Raw genomic sequence first — 20,005 nt, forward strand, 5'->3', positions numbered from 1 at the left:
TGCACAAGATATGGAGAATCATGTTTATCCGATTGCCTTTTGTATCGTGGACAGAGAGAATGATGCATCTTAGACATTCTTCTTGGAGAAATTGAAGGAAATTGTGGTCAATGAACCGGATTTGTGTTTTATCTCCAATAGACACAAGAGTATCGCCAACGGTATTGTGAACGTTTACAATCATGCTCACCACGGATATTGTATGAGGCACCTCGGTGAAAATATCCGCATAAATCATCATTGTGGAGATTACCTTTATCTTGACTACAATGCGGCAAAGGCTTTTTCTTTGGAGGAATTTGACAATTATTTTGTAGAATTCAAGAACAAATGCTCCGCGGTAGCCGTCGTCCTTGAGCATGATATTGATTTTGAGAAGTGGAGCAGGGCATATTTTCCTGGCAATAGATATGATGTGATGACCACAAATATCGCCGAGTCACTCAATGTTATGTTGATAGACGAAATAGAGTATCCCGTGACATCTATATTTAATTCGATTGCTAAGAGGTTTGGAGAATTGTTTAGGAAGAGGGATGCATATATCCTCAGATCAATGGGTAATCAAATGGTACTGGTTGTGGAAAAAATTGCAAGAAAAAAAATGATAGAGGGCGACTCCTTGTATGTGGAGAATATAACCGGGGGCGACAATCAATTTACCGTGTTCGATGCGGGTGTTACTGCCTATATGGACCTACTGGAAAAGTCATGTGCATGTAGGGAATATGACTTGATCAAGATACCTTGTACTTATGCGATGACCGTTTTGTGATCGAAGCATGTCAATGAGTATGGTATGAGCATCTATGAGTACTCTTCGCCTTTGTATTAAGTTGAATTGTACCTTCTTGCATACATGAATTCTATTAATGTTGTCCCTCTCGAGTCGAAATGGTGTATTCCAGAATTGCTTAATGTGAACATTCTTCCGCCTCTTGTCGATACCAAGCTTGGAAGAAAAAGAAGAAAATGTATCAAAGGCATCAATGAGAATTTCAAGAGCAAGAGAAGGAACAAATATTCAATTTGTAAGAGAATCGGACACAAGAGAACTACATGTGTGAACAACAATAAATCTTAAACAAGCTTGATTGAATTTGATTTTGTAATGAAGCTACTGTTTGTTTTTTGCTACTGTAATCGAGCTTTTGTTTTTTGTTTTTTGCTACTGTAATCAAGCAACTATCAACATTTTCGTCAATTTATTGTCACCTATTATCGTAATTACTCATGATCTAATATAGATCAATAAAAAGATGACATACATTTTGTACACTGTCTATTAAGTTGTGTATTATTAATATATGAAAATTATTGGTATTTGTAATGGAATGATTCTAATGCATGAACTAGAATATGACTAAGAATTAGAATTAGAATGAATTAGAATTAGAATAAATTAGAATGATATTAGAATTATAAATACCAATAAATTTTAATGCATAAAATAATGCTTAAGAAATAATCTAAGTATAGATATTACCATTAAAAAAAGTGGCATATACACTCTACCAAACGAATCCTTAATGAATTGTCAAAAATATAGATGTTACCATTAAAAAAAGTGGCATATACACTTTTTTTACCATCAAAATATAGATGTTACCATTAAACGAATCCTTATTTGCATATACACTTTTGTTACCGTTGTAAAATTTGTATATGTAAATATGTACTGGTTGTCAAAATATATAGACCTCTTAAACAATCGATGCATATCTATGTGTGTGGTGTGTGTATGATCATTGAGATTTACACTCTAACATTAGTAAGGTGTATTCGGGTTTATGTCTATGTTAAAGCATTGTTGATACTGCACGTACTAGAATATGACACTTATATATAGATCAAAATTAGAAGGATTTAAAAAATACAACAATTAATTAATAATAAATAATATTTTTGAAATTTATCCAATTAAATAAGTTTAAACAAGTCATATGATCATTTAAGAGTCCACATAAATTGGGTGTGGTGATTAGAGGTGTATGAGGAAGAGTTGTAGTTATACAATCAACATTCTTATAACAATGTTTGAGAAAGCATAAGTATATTGTTATAAGAATGCTGATTGTATAACTACACCTCTTCATCATACATCTCTAATCACCATACCCAATTTATGTGGACTCTTAAATGATCATATGACTTGTTTAAACTTATTTAATTGGATAAATTTCAAAAATATTATTTATTATTAATTAATTGTTATCTTTTTTAAATCCTACTAGTTTTGGTTTATATATAAGTGTCATATTCTAGTACCTGCAGTATCGACAATGCTTTAACATAGACATAAACCCAAATATACGTTACTAATGTCAGAGTATAAATCTCAATGATCATACACACACCACACACATAGATATGCATTGATTGTTTAAGAGGTCTATATATTTTGACAATCAGTACATATTTACATATACAAATTTTACAATGGTAACAAAAGTTCAAATTCCACTTTTTCAACGGTAACATCTGCGTATTTTTTAGTATAAAAGGAAGGCAATTTCTCATAAATAACTCAAAAACCTCCATTTTTACAATGTCTCAAACATCTCAAACATCCAAAGCAAAAAAGTCTTACAATTGTCATTGTTGGTAATCCAGCTACGTTGAAGACGTCACACACCGATACAAATTCAGGTCAACAATTCTTTAATTGTGCAGTTGGCATATGATCATTTTTTATGTGGCTTGAAAATGAATCATCAACGAGTAGCCCATCAAATTTTCAAGGCGTTGCCAAATTTGAATTATTAACTAAGCTATAAAAATCTGAAGAAAATAGGGATTTGCTACTGACTTTCTTAAAAGAGGCCGAAGAGCAGAGGAATCACTTTAAAGTGTTGCTAAAAGATGCTGAAATAGATAGAGATCAACTAAAAGAAAGGTTGATTTTGGCAGAAGAAAAAGAAAAATGCCTAAAAGCTATATTGTGTGGTTTATTTTTGGTGTTTGCTTTTTGGAAATGTGTAACAAGTGTGTAACAAGAATGTAGTGTTGAATAAATAAAGTATTTCTCTCTATTTATTGCACTGTTATATCTTTTATTTTTGATTGATAATGTTATAGATCAACAGTGATAACAATTTATAGTATAGACATACAAGTTTATTAAGACATAGATTAATAAGAGATCTAAAAACCCTTCATAATAAAATATGTACTGTCCAATATACATTTTTGTCATCAAAAATAGCAATTGTCAAAAACCAATGTACTGTCCAATGTACTTTAACCATGTTCTTAAAAACCAACTTATCAAAAACCTATTGTCTTCAAACCAGGGAAAACCCAACTATCACAAAAATCAATGGCATAATACATATATTGGACCCTAAACTTGGCTTCAAATTTTAACTTTGACCTCCAACTTTCATAGTGCACAAATAGGCACTTTAACTTGTATAAAGTAGAACAAGTAAACACATGAGTCCTACATGGCACAATACATGTAGGACACCACGTAGGACAAAAAATGACATGTAGGATGCCATGTAGGACATGTGTGTCTATTTGTTCTATTTTATACAAGTTAAAGTGCCTATTTGTGCACTATGAAAGTTGGAGGTCAAAGTTAAAATTTGAAGCCAAGTTTAGGGTCCAATATATGTATTTTGCCTAAATCAATTGTCATAAAAATGAACAACTTCAAAAATTGTCTTAAAACACCAGGGAATAACCATCACAAAAATCACAACTGCCCTTACTCATCACCACCAACCTCATCATTAAGCTCTATCACAATGCCCATCATGTCTATTTCTTTTTCCACTCTGCCACATCAGTGGCAAAGCTCCTTTCTTCCAACTTTTCCTCTTCTTCATTCTCTGTTATTTTCTCCTCTTCTTTCTCTTCTTCTCCACTTGCTTCATTTTCTTCTCTGCCAGATTCTCCTCTTCACCTTCTTCTTCTTTCTTTTCTTCTAGTTTCTCCTTTTCTTTTTCTTCATCGTTCTCTTCCATTTTCTCTTCTTCTTTTTCTGTCATCTTCTCCTCATCTTGTTGTTTCTCTTCTTCTTTCATCTCCTCTTCCTTCATCGCTTCATCAACTTCTTCAGCAAAGTATGCATCAACTGCAGCAAGATCTTCATCGACTACAACTAATAGAAGGATATTGTCATCAACTGTTGGTGATGAAAAGTTGTCATCATCTACTGCAAGATCAGTGGCTAAGCATTAATACAAATACATTATTTTACATAATTAATATATAAATTTATCTACCTTTTTTTTTTCTTTTTCTTTACATTTCTTCTCAATTTCTCCTTTTGTACAAAAGCAACAATTTCCACCATTGATTGCTCGAGAGATGCAACACGCTTATACAAACTTTCATCTTTAGACATACTTGGTACAGAATTCTCACAAGGTTGATTAGGATTGTGATCATTTGAATACTCATCCTCCACATTACCTACTACAGAAGTGAGGACAATGACACCTTCTAAACTGGCCTTTAAGGCATCAATGATTATGTCCTTCACTTCGTCCGTATATGACTTTAATGTTGCCATATAATTTTGTTTGGTCTCACGGACAGAAGGTATGATGTATGGATGCACAACCTAAAAAATAAACATAAATAGTACAAGACCTTCACTAATTTACAAATATTGCTAGATAATAATAAATAAGTTTATACCTTTGTACTTCTCCCTTTGTACTTAAATGGATCACCTTCGACAATATTATCACTCTTTGCCGTGTGCCATCTAAGTAAACAGGGAATTGGTAGAGGAGAATCCAAGGACTTCTTTGCATAATTACCAAGATGAGGAAAAGCCTCATATATCCAACCTGAAATTAATAAATTAACAAATAAATAAATAGAGACTATGAAATACTATATAAATATATAAGAGTTTAATATTAATCAAGCCCTAATTGATAAAAATTACCAGAAATGCCCTAGGGAAGCCATACAAAGCATACGATGCATTCCCTCTTTCCTTGTACACTTCACTTTGTTTCTTCAAATTAATTTTGTTCTTCAAATACTTCAGTGTTAAATCAAAACACTCTTTACCCCACGGATAACTCTTGAAATAATCTAAATCATCGACCATTTTAATGTGGTTTGAATCCACAATCTTAGATCGATCGTGGGCAAGCAACATTGAGTGGACGAACCAAACTAAAGAGCACTTCAACTTCTGCTCCTTATTTAATATGGTACCCTTAATCAAACTCAATAGCTTTGAACCACTGATATTCTTATTCCTGGTTACTTTATAGTAAAATTTCTCACCTTTCTGAAGCACTTTTTTCATTTTTGCATCACGGGGGTATGCTGAGCAATTAAGCCTTGTAATCAATGCAAACTCTTTTAAGCCAAAATAAGCAGGCTTATAATTCACACAAAATCACATCATGCAATTTTTTTTATCTGTTTTGACACGACACAACAACATGTAATGGACCATCTGTCCATTAAACTTGTAATATTATGGGATATGCCTTAAATGACCAAAACAAGTACCTTTAAAGTCATTATAAATTTTTTCTCGAAGTAAAACATTTCTAAAATCTTGAAAAAGAGTCATTCTTGCTCTAACAGAAATTTTCACTGGAAAAGATTCTAACTCATCCATCCATGTAGTGAGATTATAGGACTTACCAGAGATTTCTCTTGCACAAGTTGGCAAGGACAGAGGATCATCATCCTCATCTCCAGTATCTCGGCTATCTCTACTAGTCTCCTCGTCTCCATTGTCACTGTTCTCTTCACTAGACTCAACCTCATCAGTAGCTTGGGCAATACTTTCCTCATAGTTATCGATTTCATCCATCATATCAGAATCCGAGTCATACTTGGGTTCTTCAACTACAACTTTTTCTTTTTTGAACATCTTGAAACTTGTTCAGCCTTTCTTTTCTTGTTTTTACAAGGCTTAGGAACAAAATTTTTAACAATTCCACCTATAGTTTTAGCCATAAACAGATTAAACCTACAATAAAACATGAAAAATAAATAACAGATACAACAAAAATCAACAATACGATTGACATAAAATGCCACTAAAAGAGGGCAATGAAAAATACTGCACTTTGACTTCGTTTAACAACACATGTAATGAGAAAAAACAAGACCAACAAAAGCAAACAAATACAATGGAGAAAAACAACAATCCACAACAAAAGCCAAAATTTAAAAATCAACAGGCGAGATAAACATAAATTATTTTTTAAAAAATAAGCAACCAAATAAGGTCAAATATTTATATTCAAACAAAAAGTCATTAGAGACCACAAATATTCATGGAATACGGCGATTTTTTTTTTATCCTAAACAAGAACATGAAGAAAAATCGTCCAGAAAAAGGGTTCATTAAATCATTACACTACTATAACAAAATAAACAAACGGCTAAAAATTACCGAAAAACATCATTAAAGAAGAATCAACTTACCAAAGATGAAAGCTTTGAACTTGGAGAAGAAGCTTTAAAAAAACAGATGACGATTTGAGAGGGTTTAGGACGATGAAAATAGAGAAAAGTTTGTATAAGTTAATGGAAGAGAAGTGTATGGGGAAGAGTAGCGTATGATTAGACTAGAAGAGAAATGTATGGGGAAGATGAAGATGAAAAGCGGGACATTGCACTTGGAGAAGAAGAAACGTCGCCTCTATTTTCATAAATAATTAATATTTTAAAAAATGTATTGGGATTATAATATATTTTTGTAGTGTTATATTTTTTTCCCAAGTTTTAAAAAGTATAAATAAGCCCTTGACCCCACATTCACAAATATACCCCAAGTTTTAAAAAAGCCAAACATACCCTTGACCCCACACTTTTTCCTTCTTAAAAAGCCCAATCCTAGAAAATAAAGCAAAAATAAATTAGGTGGCTATAGAGTGAATTAAGTTTTAAAGGTATCCCCAATGCCAATTCTTCTATAGTTAGTTAGTTAGTAAGTACTCATATTAGGAAACAAGAAGAAAAAATGAAAACTGATAATAAAAAAAAAGTAAGTCACATTAGTTAGTACTCACATTAGGTATAAAGGAGAAAAAAAAGTGACAATCAAACAAGGTAAATTTAAGTTTGTTCAAGTCACATTACATAGTTAGTAAGTTTGAAAAAAAATTTAAAAATAATATGTCAAAGGGAGCATTTAACAGATAAGCCAAGTGAATTATTTAAGTCTTAAAACACAAGGTTAGTTAGTTAGTTAGTAAGTACTCACATTAGTAAGTTAGTATGTCATATTGACATTAGTAAGCATAAGTAAGTCAGTCAGTCATATTAGTAAGCAAAAGTAAATCTTAAAGGATTTAACAATTCACATTACATAAGTTAGTATTCACATTAGGAGTAAAGGAGAAAAAAATATGACAGTCAAACAAGGTAAAATTAAGCCTGTTCAAGTCACGTTAAATAGTTAGTAAGTTTAGAGAAAAAAGAAAACATGAAAAGTGACATGTCAAAGAAAGCATTTAACAGATAAGCCAAGTGAATTATTTAAGTCTTAAANCACTCTACCAAACGAATTCTTAATGAATTGTAAAAAATATAGATGTTACCATTAAAAAAAGTGGCATATACACTTTTTTTACCATTAAAATATAGATGTTACCATTAAACGAATCCTTATTTGCATATACACTTTTGTTACCTCTGTAAAATTTGTATATGTAAATATGTATTGGTTGTCAAAATATATAGACCTCTTAAGCAATCGATGCATATCTGTGTGTGTGGTGTGTGTATGATCATTGTGATTTATACTCTGACATTAGTAAGGTATATTTGGGTTTATGTCTATGTTAAAGCATTGTTGATACTGCACATACTAGAATATGACACTTATATATAGACCAAAACTAGTAGGATTTAAAAAATACAACAATTAATTAATAATAAATAATATTTTTGAAATTTATCCAATTAAATAAGTTTAAACAAGTCATATGATCATTTAAGAGTCCACATAAATTGGGTGTGGTGATTAGAGGTGTATGAGGAAGAGTTGTAGTTATACAATCAACATTCTTATAACAATGTTTGGAAAAGATTCTAACTCATCCATCCATGTAGTGAGATTATAGGACTTACCAGAGATTTCTCTTGCACAAGTTGGCAAGGAGAGGATCATCATCCTCATCTCCAGTATCTCGGCTATCTCTACTAGTCTCCTCGTCTCCATTGTCACTGTTCTCTTCACTAGACTCAACCTCATCAATAGCTTGGGCAATACTGTCCTCATAGTTATCGATTTCATCCATCGTATCAGAATCCGAGTCATACTTGGGTTCTTCAACTACAACTTTTTCTTTTTTTGAACATCTTGAAACTTGTTCAGCCTTTCTTTTCTTGTTTTTACAAGGCTTAGGAACAAATTTTTTAACAATTCCACCTATAGTTTTAGCCATAAACAGAGTAAACCTACAATAAAACATGAAAAATAAATAACAGATATAACAGAAATCAACAATGAGATTGACATAAAACGCCACTAAAAGAGGGCAATGAAAAATACTGCACTTTGACTTCGTGTAACAACACATGTAATGAGAAAAAACAAGACCAGCAAAAGCAAACAAATACAATGGAGAAAAACAACAATCCACAGCAAAAGCCAAAATTTAAAAATCAACAGGCGAGATAAACATAAATTATTTTAAAAAAAATAAGCAACCAAATAGGGTCAAATATTTATACTCAAACAAAAACGTCTTTAGAGACCACTAATATTCATGGAATACGACGAATTTTTTTTTTTATCCTAAACAAGAACATGAAGAAAAACCGTCCAGAAAAAGGGTTCATTAAATCATTACACTACTATAACAAAATAAACAAACGGCTAAAAATTACCGAAAAACATCATTAAAGAAGAATCAACTTACCAAAGATGAAAGCTTTGAACTTGGAGAAGAAGCTTTAAAAAAACAGATGACGATTTGAGAGGGTTTAGGACGATGAAAATAGAGAAAAGTTTGTATAAGTTAATGGAAGAGAAGTGTATGGGGAAGAGTAGCGTATGATTAGACTAGAAGAGAAATGTATGGGGAAGATGAAGATGAAAAGCGGGACATTGCACTTGGAGAAGAAGAAACGTCGCCTCTATTTTCATAAATAATTAATATTTTAAAAAATGTATTGGGATTATAATATATTTTTGTAGTGTTATATTTTTTTCCCAAGTTTTAAAAAGTATAAATAAGCCCTTGACCCCACATTCACAAATATACCCCAAGTTTTAAAAAAGCCAAACATACCCTTGACCCCACACTTTTTCCTTCTTAAAAAGCCCAATCCTAGAAAATAAAGCAAAAATAAATTAGGTGGCTATAGAGTGAATTAAGTTTTAAAGGTATCCCCAATGCCAATTCTTCTATAGTTAGTTAGTTAGTAAGTACTCATATTAGGAAACAAGAAGAAAAAATGAAAACTGATAATAAAAAAAAAGTAAGTCACATTAGTTAGTACTCACATTAGGTATAAAGGAGAAAAAAAAGTGACAATCAAACAAGGTAAATTTAAGTTTGTTCAAGTCACATTACATAGTTAGTAAGTTTGAAAAAAAATTTAAAAATAATATGTCAAAGGGAGCATTTAACAGATAAGCCAAGTGAATTATTTAAGTCTTAAAACACAAGGTTAGTTAGTTAGTTAGTAAGTACTCACATTAGTAAGTTAGTATGTCATATTGACATTAGTAAGCATAAGTAAGTCAGTCAGTCATATTAGTAAGCAAAAGTAAATCTTAAAGGATTTAACAATTCACATTACATAAGTTAGTATTCACATTAGGAGTAAAGGAGAAAAAAATATGACAGTCAAACAAGGTAAAATTAAGCCTGTTCAAGTCACGTTAAATAGTTAGTAAGTTTAGAGAAAAAAGAAAACATGAAAAGTGACATGTCAAAGAAAGCATTTAACAGATAAGCCAAGTGAATTATTTAAGTCTTAAAGCATAAAGTTACTTAGTTAGTTAGTAAGTACTCACATTAGTAAGTTAGTGAGTCATATTAGTAAGCATAAGTAAATCTTAAAGGATTTAACAAGTCGCATTACATAAGTTAGTACTTACATTAGAAAGAAAGGAGAAAAAAAATAAAAAAGTGACTGTCAAACAAGGTAAATTTAAGCATGTTCAAGTCAAATTACATAGTAAGTTTGAAAAAAATATGAAAAGTGACATGTCAAAGGAAGCATTTAACCGATAAGCCAGGTGAACTATTTAAGTCTTAAAGCATAAGGTTATTTAGTTAGTTAGTAAGTACTCACATTAGTAAGTTAGTAAGTCATATTAGTAAGCATACTTAAGTAAATAAGTCACACTAGTAAGCATAAGTAAATCTGAAAGGATTTAACAAGTCACATTACATTAGGTAGTACTCATATAAGGAATAAAGGAGAAAAAATAAAAAGTGATGGTCAAACATGAAAGATTTAAGTCTGTTAAGTATTTGGGTTAATTACACTATACTAATTAATTAACTAAGTAAAATAAGATTAAACAAGTGGTCCCTGTTAAGTTTTGAGCTAATTACACAATACTAATTAACATATAAGTTATGTAAATTAAGATTAAACAAGAGGTCCTACCTAACTTTATAAAATGTCAATAATATCAACTATAAGTTATATACTTGTCTAGTTCTTATGGACTTACCTAACTTTAAAGAATATCAATAAATAATCATAAATAATAGGGGAATACGAAGCCAAAATGACGACTTTTTCCTTTCAAAATACATAAAGGACCACTAAATTTTTTTATACCAAAACAGACAACTTGCTGTTGAGGCAGCTATATCCTTTCTCAATTTTAAAAAACCATTAATTGCATCTTAAACTCAATCATTTCATTTTTTTTAAAAATATTCTTTCTTTACAAATCGCTTGGCAGCAATTTCTTTCAAAAAAAATAAAAATAATTTATGTGTTTGTTTTCTTCCCAATTGTAACACGTTTTTTTGGTTAATAGTCAAACTTTAAATCTTTTTTTCTTATATAAAATTCGTTCTCTGTAATAATATTACAATATATTATAGTCAATTTTTTTTGATAACACTATTTTTTATGTTATATTATATTTAATATTCTCAATGATAACAATTTTCTATTTTAATAATTAAAAAACAAATCAAACAACGTAAGAAGAAATTTAATTGTATATGAAGCAAATTATTCAACATAAGGGAAAATGAGAGACTTTTTGGATAATTAAATTAATGGCATGAAGCCAAGTAACATAAGGGAATTTTTCCAACTGATAAAAATTTTGTGGGACAAAAGGAAAATAATGATTAATGCACTAATAATAACAAAACAGACAGGTAGTTTCTTCTAAAGAAGCTTATATTATATTGCCCACGTAGTAAGAAACATACGTTTATTTTTTGCATTTCATTTTATGTGACATAAAATGGTCAAACATAAAAACTAAAAAAATGCTTTCTAAAATTAAGAAAATGATAAAATTATGATTTAAATATATATATCAATATTTCTTGTTACAAACCTATGATATTAAGGACAATTGAATTAGGCCTACATGAAATCATGAATATCCAAGTTTATAATGTCTTAAGTTCGTTTTTTGTTCAAAGAAAAATATCATTTTTTCCTTTAAAAAATGGTATCAATTATTAATAGAAAGTTTTTATTACTTCATAACTAGAATACATAACGTTATGTCTTACTCAACTAAACAAATAAATAAATAAAAATTAAGTATATCACTTACTACAAAAAAATTGGTAAATTGTGGCAGATTTTTGACAATTTGTGACGGTTTTTGACCGCGACAAAAAAAATTGCGTCAATTTTTGAAAATGTCACAATTACTGTTGCCACGAGCATAATTGTGGCCTTTTTATGAAACCTCCACGACGATCACCACAAAATGAATTGTGAATTTGTGAGGGGTTTTATGGATAATGAGTGGCAGTTTATAACCTCTACAAAATGATATCAATATTTCAAAAAATACATCCTTGGAAGTTTATAAACCTCCACAATATGATATCAATGTTTCAAGAAAATAAATATTGCGGGAGTTTATAAACCCCCGCAATATAATTACAATGCTCCAAAATAATATATTGTTGGGGTCTACAGTACCCCCACAATATAATTTCAATTCTTGAATGTGGGGATTTACAACCGCTACAATATGATATGAATGTTTTTTTTTTTAAAATAGTAGTGGCAGTTTAATTCCGCCACAATATTTCTGTTGCTGAATTTTTTTATTAGCAATTTAATTATAGAAATAAATAAATTTAAAAAGTAATTAGTGGCAGTTTATATCCACCAAATATCAGAATGTTTTTGCTGGAAAAAAATTTTCTATCTAAAATCAAATTACAGGATTAATAAACAATAACATGAATCAAATTTCATAAAAAATAACTAGAGTTATAAACATTACAAATTACAAATGAAGTGTTGCATCATGCCAGCAGCCTCCCAAACATTACCTCTTCGAGTCTAACTACATCAACAATAAAGACATAAGAAAGGAGGAGAATTATAGTCTAGATACTCTAAAAATAAGATAAACAAACATAAGCAAAAGAACCTCCAAAGAGTAGGGGAAATGGAGATATAAATCAATATACTAATCGACATTCCTTCCTTTTATTTTTACTCCATTGAGTTTTGGTCCAAGGTTTATCAGAATAGCTATTGTAAGTTACGTTGATAAAAAAGTAGTATGATAAGCAAGCACAAATCAATTGTAACAACAACCATACTTGTCAATTTATGTTATAAGCTCAAATTGCTTAGCAAAAATCTTAGTACTTGGTCTAGAGAAGTTGTTGGAAATGCGTTTGATCAGGCTAAGATTTGGGAAGAGAAGCTTCACTACTTAGAAGAACAAGACCTCTTACATAATAGCTCAGGCTAAGATTTGGGAAGAGAAGCTTCACTACTTGGAAGAACAAGACCTCTTACATAATAGCTCAGGCTAAGATTTGGGAAGAGAAGCTTCACTACTTAGAAGAACAAGACCTCTTACATAATAGCGAGGTCTGTTGGGAAGAGCTTCATAAAGGAAAAGCCGAGTACATTAGATGGATCACCACTAAAAATACAGTGAATACCAACCTACAAATACAGACTTCCGGAGGTCACTTTTATAACTAATTGTGATCAATCTAACTAATTTTGAATAAATTTCAACAACTAAATCCACCAACTAAACCACATTATTTATTTGAACTTATTTAAACAATTAACAACTTTTTAACTCAACTAAATCCACCAACTAAACCACATTATTAATTTTAACTTATTTAAATAACTTTTTAACTTTAACTAGTTTAATTTTGACTTAATTCCAACAATTAAATCAACCAACTAAACCACATTATTTATTTGAATTTATTTAAACAACTTAACAACTTTTTAAGTCTAACTAATTTTGACTTAATTCCAACAACTAAATCCACCCACTAAACCACATTATTTATTTGAACTTATTTAAACAACTCAACAACTTTTTAACTTTAACTAGTTTAATTTTGACTTAATTCCAACAACTAAATCCACCAACTAAACCACATTATTTATTTGAACTTATTTAAACAACTGTTTAAGTCTAACTAGTTTTGACTTAATTCCAACAACTAAATCCACCAACTAACCACATTATTTATTTTAACTTATTTAAACAACTTAACAACTTTTTAACTTTAACTAGTTTAATTTTGACTTAATTCCAACAACAAAATCTACCAACTAAACAAGTCAAAACTAAATTTAAAGCTATGTGTCAACAATAGATGGACACAAATTGATCTTGCAAGAAAATCAATTTTGTCATCAATAGGATCAACTAGTGTTGGTACTTATGCTAAACAAACACTCAATGGACACAAACAAATTATCATAAAATTAAAGCTAAGTATCAATACTAGATGGACACAAACACATTATAGAAAACAATTGTACTTGAACTTTGGAAATTTAGAAGCACCAAACCTTATCTCCTACTTTGATGAAAGAAGCAATATAGTCTTGTATCAACATTTTTAGATGTTGAGCTTCCTCAGTTGCCTAGCACGAAAAGAAACAATTTAAAATTTCTTTAGTGTCATTATAGAGAGATTTCAATCATTATTAACCGTTGACAATTAGTAAACACCTAATTCCTTCATCTATTCAAGATTTTCGACTTTTGAAAGCATCACTTGGAAATTAGAATGCAACTCATTTGTGTTTGACGATCTCTTGTTAGAGAAGTAATTGATTTTACTAGATTTTCTTGTTTATGAGCTACATAATGTGTATTTTATCTTCTCAAATAGATTTCATACATAGCACTTGCATCTTTTTCTCTTTGGTGGACTCTTATGGTTTCTCCTTTTCCACTATTGTTTGTATATCTTTTATTAGAATCTTTGTCCATTGTGTACTTTTTTCTTATAATGAAGTTGTCTTAACCCCACACCCACTCCACAAAATTATTAGCAACTTGGTCTTGTAAAAGCTTAATCTTTATATGTTGGATATAACACTAAAAAGTAAAAACTACCTCCTCTATCGAAACATCTAGTGTTGGCCTCAATATTTTAGTGCTGGCCTCAATATTTGTTAGTCTTAAGACTATATTCAAAGGTAGTTTCTAAGTATAGGCACCCCAATACTTACACTAACAATAATTTCCAAACATCTGTTCTTGCTGGTGAGCTATCTCTCATGTCAGCTATCTCTGCTGGCCAACTGGTTAAAAGTCACATGAAATATAATAGATCTATCAAAGATATTTCCCAAGTAATATCTTCCTCTTAGTGACTATGAGGATTAATAATAATTGGTGACTGCATAAAAATTATAAATACATTTCAAACAAAAAGAACGGTGACAGAAACAAATTGTTACGTACGCTAAAAAAATTGCATCATGAAATTAACATTTTATTTTTCAATTACTTTTTTGCAAGTATAATAAAAATGAAACTCCTAATCATCATAAATTTTTTTTGTTCAAATAGGATAATTATATTAATTGTGCTTCATAACAAAGAAAAAGTAGAATAGTAAAGAATCAAATGATTAACATTGACAATACATTTACCTACATTATTTATACAAACCAAAATTTAAAAAAATTCTAGCAAAGTAGCTAAGTTACTAATACAAGTCAATTTTTTTTAAAAAAAAATCTAGCAAAAATAATCTCTAATTATGCTTCATTTTTTCCTCTTCTATCATCTTCATTTGCAATTAGATCCGCCATCATATTTTTCTCCATATGTCAAACTCTTCATAATATGCAATCAATCGAATAAAAAAAAATTATATACTGATTTAAAATAATTATATCAAAAGAAACAAAAAAAATTAAATTATATGTAATATATTTGTACATTATTTTATCAATAGTACTAACAATAGTACATAATAATCATTTCTTGAAATCTAACAAATATTATTATCAAACTATATTATATTTGGAAAACTGACTATTAGAAAGAATAATTGCATACTTACAATACATCATTGTTAAGAATTACAAAGTCGTTTTTTAAAAATCATACTTGCTTGATGAATGATAATGCAAACATAAAAAAAATATATATAAAAAAGCATGTCTAAGTACATAGAAATAAAGAGAAAGACTTGAGAATGAAATATCTCTTACATTCGCGTACTTCTTTTTTGTTACATGTTAGTTAATTCACAAACAAATATGATAAAGAAGAACAATAATAATTTTGTATGTGAATCCTCATAAACTAAATATGAATTTATATAGACAAAATTTATGTTTGGAGGTTATAGACATTAAAATTATGAAAGTTATGAATATTATTAAAAGTAAAAATTGAAGAGGGGTAAGTCATGGGTAATATAACTCTCCTTGTGAATAAATTAAAAAAAATAAAGAGAAAAATACTTAAAATATAAAAAAATTTATTATCATTTCATGATAGAAGTGAGACAAACAAATAAAAAAAGAATGTGGAGAGTTTTTGTTGTAAATGTTCTTCCATTAATAAAATATTTATATGTAATAAATTAAGTAATTTACTTTTACAATACAATAATTAATTTGAATTTTAAAAAAAATCCAAAAAGGGGAAAAAAAGATAAATTATGTTTCTTCTTTATTATAAGTGAGACAAACAAATAAAAAAAAGAATGTAAAGAATTTTTGTTGTAAATGTTCCTTCATTAATAAGTTATTTATTTGTAATAAATTTAGTAATTTATTTTTACAATATAATAATTAATTTTTTTTTAAAAAAAGCCAAAAAATAGAGAAAAAAGATAAATGCAAATGGAGGCCATAGAGAGGTGCCACATCACATTGTCTATGTTTCTCCTATATATATATATATATATATATATATATATATATATATATATATATTCAAATATTTAAAAACAAACAATCCTAATCATTTAGTGTTCAGATCTACAAATAAGATCTTAATCATTCAAATGTGTATTTAGATTCAGACGTCTTAATCTTAATGAATACAAATGAGGCTAAAGTGTTAAAGTTATTATGAATGTTTATTGATTTCATAAAAAGTGCAAAATAGGATCTAAATTTGTGACTACATGATTGTTGATTGTTTAGTGTCAAATTTGTTAAGATATTATTTCATACAGTGTTAATATTATATAAAATAAACCTTTTATGTCGATTTTAAATCACCATAATACAAATTACATAAGTCATTTATCAATAGCAAAAAAATTATGATTGTTAATTATAAGCTGTCGTTATATGTGAAATAAATCGTCAGGATCATTCTGTTCATTTGTAGTGCAAAATCCCCCACAAGAATATCGTCACAACAAGAATAACTTTGGGGAGGTTGAAACACATGCTACAAATTGAATTTACAGTGGGAGTCTTTTACAATCTCCACACTTAAACCGCCATAAAAAGAATTATTTTGCGGAGGCTGGCACAAACACCACAAATTGAATTTATAAAGGAGGTCTTTTGCAACCTCCACACTTAAACCGCCATAAAATGAATTATTTTACAGAGGTTAGCACAAACGCCACAAATTGAATGTGTAGTAGGGGTTTGTTATGACCCCTATAAATTAACCGCCACAATTTAGTAGTTTTTTTTGTAGTGCTTTCCCTGTAGCGACTTTGTTTTTTTTGAAAGATATAACTGGTTCTGTAGCTATTTTTAAAAAAATCTGATGAAATTGCTGCCCCTGCAGCGATTTAAGAAAAAAATAGTTCAGTGAGCGAGAAAGAATGAATTTTAGATGCTGCTAACGGCATTATTGAGAAAGGATCTCGTTGTCCCAGTAGTGTGTTGTCCGTTTTGGTATAAAAAAAATTTCAATGGCCCTTTATGCATTTTGGAAGAAAAAAGTGACCATTTTGGCTCCGAACTCAATAATAAGGAACCCTAACAAGTAGACAAACATACAACAAATAGACAAAACAAGAAGATAAAGACATAAACAAAGGGAATAAAGAAAGGGATGGAGACAATAGACAAAAGAAGATGATAAAAATGTCATAAATCACAGAAAATGACACTACACAAGCAATACATCTAAACACAAACAAGAAAAAATATTTCTTTTAACATAAAGGTGCACAAACCCCCTAACAAATCCGCATAACGACGACACTACCGTAATACCCTAGAAAACGAAAGAATGAGCACAATTCATTTTTAAGATAAATGTGAACAATCCCCTAAAAATCATTATAAAATGCAGATTCTAGACAAAAATTAAAGATACTAGTGAAAATCGAAATTCAACAACATCTTTCTTACACACTACAAATGATAATACAAGCAAAAATCAAACATAAACAACGATTTTTGAGATGAGCAAAGTGAAAGTCTGAGTACCTATGATCAAATCGGAGTAAATCCATGAAGAATAGAAGGGGGATGAGTAAGTCGCTTAAGTGTGATGAACTAGGGTTTTTGGTCTGTGAGATGAACGAAAGAGTCTTTTAGGTTTTTGGATAGGTTAGCTTAAGCGTGAGTAATGGGTTATACGGGTGGGTTAACCAGGTTGATGGGTGGATATGGGTGGTTTTTAAATTTTGGATTTAATTAATTGGTCAAATAGGGTCCCTCCGTAAGATTGCACCACGTGTTTCTATTTGGTCTTCCGTTAAAGTAAAGGACAAATATGCTCTAGTTTTTCAAATAGACCTAGTTATAATAAATAATTTTCATAATGAAAAAAGAATAAATAAAACTTGCACACAAAGCCATAAAAAGAATAAAAGCATCACTTTTTCTTAAAGAAGTTCCAACAAAAAAAAGAGTCGGGATTACTTTTGTGACGACCCCTTCCAATCGTTATGCATGAATCAATGGTGAAAGAATTGAGTAAGATTTGTTTTTGGTATTGACTTGAAATTTTTTGACTAGGTCGATTTCAGACGAAATTTGATTAAGGTAGGTCAATGACAATTCAGGAGAGTTGAGTAAAATGTCTAAGTATGATTTGATTTTTCTATTAACAAAGACATTAAGGAGGTTATATAGCCTTTCAAAAGTGAATCGGGAGAGTAGAACTCCCGATATCGAATTTGGCATGAAAACGTTAGTTTAGGATGTTAAGGTTTGAGGGTCTGTTGTGAATGACGAATTTTGAAAGTATTTCTGAGTTCTTGCTTCCGTGTAAGCCGCTATAGCGGGTGTGATTCCGCTATGGTGAGACCACTACAATGGGTTGGAGGCTGCAGTTATAGCGGGGTAAGTCACAAATTTATGTAGAGAAGTCCTAAAATCGCTCATTATTCTGCAAATTCGTTTTTGTGAAGATAAAGAGTGGCCTAGGACGTTGTTCTATGGTCTTCCATTAGATTATTTGATAAAGGTAAGGTAATTCCTCTCCCTAACTTAGTAATTCGATTCTTGGAAGAGGGTTTTGACTTGAATTAATGATGGAAAAAACTCTAGATTGCGTAGGACAATCATGAAAATATCCTGGAGTTTAAAATTTGAGTATAATCAGAATATTTTTAGGCCATTGTTCATAAATTGTGTGATAATCCGGATAAAATATGTTGTATAGAACAAAGGTAACAATTCCTGAATTAGATAATTTTATTGATGAATATATTAATTTTGTTGGTGTTTGTATCATTGCAAAACAACTAAAATATACAAAAAAAAAGAAAAAGATTTGATAGTCTTCAAATCAAACATGCATTGCAACATTACTTGAAAGCCAAATTTATATTAGATTGAACGACCTAATCTTTGATTAGATAAAGTCTATACCTAAATTTCATTATTTGATTGTATTTGTTTGATCTTTTTCTTTAAATTAAATGCTTATATTTTTATTTGCTAGAGATCCAATGTCTGAATGATAAAATTTGTTCGCATCAAATGTGACACCGAATTAATTGAACTATGACGTATGTTTGAACATTCACTTTTATCACTTAATTATAGTTAATAAATACATATTTATACTTCAAAAATCACTAAACTATTATTGATTTGATGCGAAAACACTAGAAGCAAATAAGTATTTTACCTATTTGAAATAGGGGTGTGCACTATTCGGATTAAACCGAATAACCAAACCAAATCAAACCGAATTTTTATTTGGATTGGTTTTTTGGTTTTTTGGATTGGTTTTGGATTAATAAATTACTTTGTTTGGGTTTTTGGTTTGGTTTTGGATTTTAAAAATAAAAACTGAAAAACCGAAAAAAACCGAATTATATATATATGTTGTTTAGGCTTAGAATTAAGTTGGAGTTAACCACTTTTGTTCCTTTTTGGTTATTGCCTTTCATGATGATTACGTTTATATTTTATGTTTGAATTACATCTATAATAGGTATACTTATAAGTATTGTGTTTTAAGTTTTACTTATGATTTATATTAGAAAGTACATTTAAGGGATTAAATATTATTACTTTGGTTATAAATGTTATTAATTATTGACATAACCGAATAACCAAACCGAAAAAAGCCGAATCGAATAGAGGAAAACCAAACCAAACCAAATTTATTTTGGATCGAATTGGGTTACACTTTTACAAAACCAAAAACCGAAAATCCAAA

At 29.7% G+C, this 20,005-nt stretch overlaps 1 protein-coding gene across 1 annotated transcript; it reads left to right on the plus strand.

Moving 5' to 3' along the window:
• The first annotated feature begins 202 nt into the window (after window positions 1-202).
• Window positions 203-775, plus strand: LOC125847128 (uncharacterized). Its single transcript, XM_049526821.1, has one exon. The coding sequence runs from the start codon at window positions 203-205 to the stop codon at window positions 773-775; it is 573 nt and encodes a 190-aa protein (XP_049382778.1).
• Window positions 776-20,005: the final 19,230 nt, after the last annotated feature.

The sequence above is a fragment of the Solanum stenotomum genome, chromosome 12, assembly GCF_019186545.1.
Source record: "Solanum stenotomum isolate F172 chromosome 12, ASM1918654v1, whole genome shotgun sequence".
NCBI classification, from domain to species: Eukaryota; Viridiplantae; Streptophyta; class Magnoliopsida; order Solanales; family Solanaceae; genus Solanum; species Solanum stenotomum.